A 5,123-nucleotide genomic window follows, 5' to 3' on the forward strand; every position below is an offset into this window, starting at 1 on the left:
TTTCTATCTCTATAAGCTCATTGCCATGCAATTGGACAGTTTTTTTAAGTCCAGTGCATATAATAGATGCTTCCAATCATGCTAGAAAAACCTTGCATCACACCCTTCTTTAGAAGCCTTTGCAAGTCCATTGTCGTGGGTCTCCGGAGGTACTCTTTGGTGTAAATAGATTCGATTGCAAAGCAAAACCTCATTAAAGACTCTTGAATGGTTGTTTTCCCCATCCTTGCTATCTCATCCACTTGGTCTATAGATGCTTCATATGCAAGCATCCGTAAGGCAGCAATAATTTTTTGCTCAAGAATAAGACCCATGACACCAAAAGCATCCTTCTTTTACACAAAGTAAGAATTATGGTTGCAAATAGAAATCATGAATTTGTTGAACAAATGTCGTTGCATTCTAAAACGACGTCTAAAGTACACATCAGGGAATGCACTGTTACGGTCAAAATAATCGTCCAAGAGATCCTTACCTCATCCTTGCCTATTTCTATCAATGTTTTACGGAACGCCTGGGCCTGGAGATCTCGGCCAGGTGAGGCTCTTTGGCTTCTTGCTTCGTCATCTCTCCTTCTATGCTCTTCATCCTCTTCCTCTTCCATCTAATTTTCTCCCTCCTGGAGATTGAACATTTCTTCCTCTTGCTTAAACAATTTTTTCTCTTACTCATTGATTTCTCACAATATCCTTGAAGAAGACATTGTAAGAAGGAAGGAGAAACTATGAATAAAGATAGAGATTTTGATTTTGGTGTGTGATTTCTTAGGATGGATGGTGGGTTATATGGAGAAAAAAAAAAGGATTAGGTTGTAGATAATACCACGTGACATGCTGTGATTCGTTAAAAATCTTATTGAAATCTATCCTAAAAAATTCTAAACAGATTGTGCCACATGGCGCGATGGAATTGGTTAAAAATTTTATTGGAAATCTATCCTCAATGATTCTAAAAAGGTAACAACAAGTGGCGCAACGGAATTGGATAAAATCTTATAGAAATCTATCGCCATATGACAAAAAATTGCATCGAAATCTATCACCAAAAATTATACTTTCGGATAATGACATATGGCGTGGCGTGATTGGTTAAAAATCCTATCCAAAATTACAAATAAAAATATTTTTTATTATTTTATAAATAAAAAATACTAATATTTTATTGCCTATTGCCATGACTATTCAGTTTAGGGGTGGAGATGCAAAATGCAATTACTATTCATTAAAGGTAATTACTATTCACTAAAGGGGATTCAATTGCCTGTTGCCATGGGGAGCCCTTACACACTGGAATTGCTCTTAAGGCAGTGGTGCGTAGTGGTGTGTGCAGGAATCTAAAGCTTTTGTAAGCATCTTATCTCAAGAATCATAGCTGCTGACTAATGATATTTAAGAAACTCTAATGCCATAAGTAGAATACTAAAACTCATATAATTGCATTCAATAAAAACAAAATGAGTCCTCATGAGGAGGGTATCATATGTGCAGCAAGGCTCTAAGGTTAGGGTTCAAGAACGTGACAGCGCTGATACTGGCGTGCTGCTTTCCGAATCATAGAACGTGATTTAGGATCGGATCTTGTGGTGGCTTAGTGTATTAGGGACCTGGTGGCATATTCCTACCAGTGCGACTAACCCTAATAATCTTAAGGTTTGCAATGGAGATGATGGGTATGCAGAATATGGATGTTTTGGCAATGAAATTTGGAACTAGTCTCTCTGTCAAAGAAGGAGAAGGGGGGACTAAAATTGAAAATAAGGCTATTGAGGGTGCTTTGTTGGGCTTCCATTATAATGTTGTGGCGGGGTTTTTTTTCAAAGAAAGCTGTCAATGAGAATGGGTTTATCGATTAATTTACTAGTTTATGGAAAGGAAGGGAAGGGGTATCAATTAGGGCATTGAGTGGGGCTCGGTTTATGCCTCGTTTTATAGGCCGTTGGGATATGTGTAGAGTATTAGAGGCAGATATGCCATGGCTATTTCGGGATGATATGGTTTTAGTTGTTGATGGTGCTCGCCATGGTCAATGGGCAGAACTTCTTCACTTGGCGACAATGTGGGTGCAATTGCATAATGTTCCTCCACTCAATATGACGAAGGCTGTTGCTTTGGAAATAGTAGGCTTGATCGGTAAAGTGGTCAAGGTGGACAAGGACGATGGGCGAGATTGTATTGGTAAATTTTTACGTGTGAGGATTTCTTTTGATGTCCGAGAACTGCTTATGAGGGGAGCAAATGTGGAATTTCCAAATTATGGGACAATATGGGTTGATTTTCGCTATAAAGGGCTACTGAATTATTGTCTCATTTGTGGCAAGGTGGGGCATGTCACTCGGTGGTGTAAGGCTGAAAAACTTGGTGACAAGGCTTCGGAAGTAGACACATAGGCTTTATATGCATTTAAGGGGCTTGATGCAAAATATGATCTGAGAGGGAACTAGCTTGCAGGGAGAGGTGATGGGCAGAGGGGGACAAGGAGGCGGAGTGGTTCGTCACATCATCTAATTAGAGACAACATGATAGCTCAAAGGGGTTTGATTTATGCGGAAGGTGTGTCATGGAGATCAAGGGGAAAGAACGCCAAAGGTTGGAACATGAGAGAGTGTTTGATGCAACCTTTATTGGTCCGGGAGGTTCCATTGCACCTGAAGCAGGGATGATAGTGTTGGTGAATTATCTAGAAAAGGTTGGTGCTAATAGGGAAAGTACCAAGGTATTGCAGCTAAGTCGTGACATTGATCTAAACATGCCAATTGTAGAGGAGCATGCTGAGAGTTATGATAGGACAGTACAAGTGGAGATTTGGGGGAAGGGTTATTGTCTCAGGACTCCGATCCATTTAATCTTTTCCCTATAATTGAGGCTGTCTCGAGGGGAGGAGTGAAAATGAGATGTGTGGATGATGGTGAGGAATTGGAGGTGTTCGAATAAGGTTTGACCCGTGTGAACAAGATCTAAAAGTCTGGAGTTAACCAAGCGGAGGCCACCTATGAGGGGTTTCTGCGATCACAATGAAAATCATATGTTGGAACTATAAAGGTATCGGGGGGGACCTGACAGTTGACGATCTTTTGCAGCAAAATCGGCTTCACTCCCTCGGTTGTGGCTTTATTGGAAACTAAAAATCATAGTAAAAGGTACCGTTACTTGAAATGAAGGCTCGAAATGTCGTGTATGCATGCTATCAAGCCTAGGGGAATTACAGGTGGTTTGTGTTTGTTTTGAAGAGATGCAAATGATGTGGCTTTGTTTAAGTATGGTGATTTTTTCATTGAGGTCCTGATTAAGGATGTGGTCAGACATTGTATATGGCGGCTTGTGGTTGTTTATACGAGTACTAATGAGTGCAAAAGGGCACAACAATTGGGTGTGTTAATGATCGTATTGCTAGCTACCCAGAGTCATGCCTTTCGATGGGAGATTTTAATGATTTATTATAAGAATCAGAAAATGAGGGGGCAATGTGCGGACGGTTGTAAGTATGTGATCCTTTCAGACTTTTGTGGCACATGCACGATTCTTGGATTTGGGTTTTGAAGGCTACCCGCATACATGGAGGAATAGACGTGATGAGGGTTTTATCTAGGAAATGATTGATCGCGCTCTTGCTACAAATGTATGCGGGTAGCCATGCAAATGTTAGTGCTTTCGACAAAGGTGGATCAACCTCGACGAAAGAAAAGGTTCATGTACGACCCACGATGGAATCATGAGGCACAGTGCAATAAGGGGGTACAAGCATGTTGAGGTAGTGCTCTCGGTGAAACTCCTACATATAACCTGGTAACTCATTAAAAGGTTAAATATGGCTTAGTGACGTGGCAGAATGCGGGACATAATGAACAAAAGGATATTTGTCACTTGAAGGAAGTCCTACGAACTGCATATCAGCAACCGATGTTTGATAGCCAACGGATTCAGGAGTTGGAAGCGTATCTTACATAGGCAATTAGAAGGAAAAAAGTCTATTAGCGCACGAAGTCTCAAGTACAGTGGTTACAAGAAGGTGATAAAAATACAAGGTTCTTTCATACTCAAACATTGAAACGGAGACAGAGGAATGCTATTCGTGGGTTAGAAAATGAGGATGAGACCTGGTGCACTGATAGGCAACGGATTCATCGAATTGCAGTTCGATATTTTTAGTCTTTGTTCTCCACGGATTGACCTGCTAGCTTTATGCAAATATTACTGCGTGTGCCGAGTAAGGTAGGGGACATGGATAATAATTTATTGATTGCTCAGGTGATTGATGCGGAGATTGAAAATGCTATCTATCAGATGCACCCAACAAAATCACCAGGTCTAGATGGGTTTAATATGGGATTTTTTCATCATCATTAGGAAACGGTGGGAGGTGTGGTGATGGGTATGGTTAAATCTTTCTTTCACTCACGGCAGATGCAAAAAGAGTTGAATCATACTAATATTGTGCTCATCCCTAAAGTGGTTAACCCGACGTAAATGACCCAATTTTGACCAATTTCGTTATCTAATGTGGTGTATAAGATTATTTCAAAAGTACTAACGAACCAGTTGAAGAAAGTTCCCCCTAAAGAAATTAGTCAGAATCAAGCGGTGTTTGTTACGGGAAGGCAAATTTCTGATAATATTTTGGTGGTTCATGAACTACTACATTCCATGAAACAAGGAAATGAGGTCGGTATTAATTTTCTACCGTTAAAATTGGACATGGAAAAAACTTATGATCAAGTTGAATGATCTTTTTTTAATGCTATGTTGCACAAATTGGGATTTGATGATATTTTTTGTCAATGGGTGATGGAGTATGTGCAAATTAATTGTGTCGTATAGTGTGGTAGTTAATGGTGATGCCATGGGTTATATCACACTTAGTAGTGGATTTGTTATCTCATTTCCTATTCCTAAGTTGTGCCGAGGGTTTTTCATCTCTACTTCATAATGAGGAGAGGGTTGGACGCATTTGGGAGATTACAGTGAATTCTCTTGCCTAGCCCCTATCCCATGTTTTCTTTGCAGATGACTCAATTCTATTTTGCCGTGCTATGGAGATTGAGGCTCGTAATGTTCCCTGTTTACTCCAACAGTATGCCGAGGGGTTGGGGCAATTCATTAATTTGGAAAAGAGTTCAGTGCATTTCA

At 40.2% G+C, this 5,123-nt stretch overlaps 1 protein-coding gene across 1 annotated transcript; it reads left to right on the forward strand.

Annotated features, from left to right (window-relative positions):
* The first annotated feature begins 1,942 nt into the window (after window positions 1-1,942).
* Window positions 1,943-2,386, forward strand: LOC137726218 (uncharacterized protein At4g02000-like). Its single transcript, XM_068465109.1, has one exon. It carries the CDS (start codon window positions 1,943-1,945, stop codon window positions 2,384-2,386), a length of 444 nt encoding a protein of 147 aa, XP_068321210.1.
* The last annotated feature ends 2,737 nt before the right edge of the window (window positions 2,387-5,123 follow it).

Source organism: Pyrus communis, chromosome 1 (genome assembly GCF_963583255.1).
Source record: "Pyrus communis chromosome 1, drPyrComm1.1, whole genome shotgun sequence".
In the NCBI taxonomy this organism is placed as follows: domain Eukaryota; kingdom Viridiplantae; phylum Streptophyta; class Magnoliopsida; order Rosales; family Rosaceae; genus Pyrus; species Pyrus communis.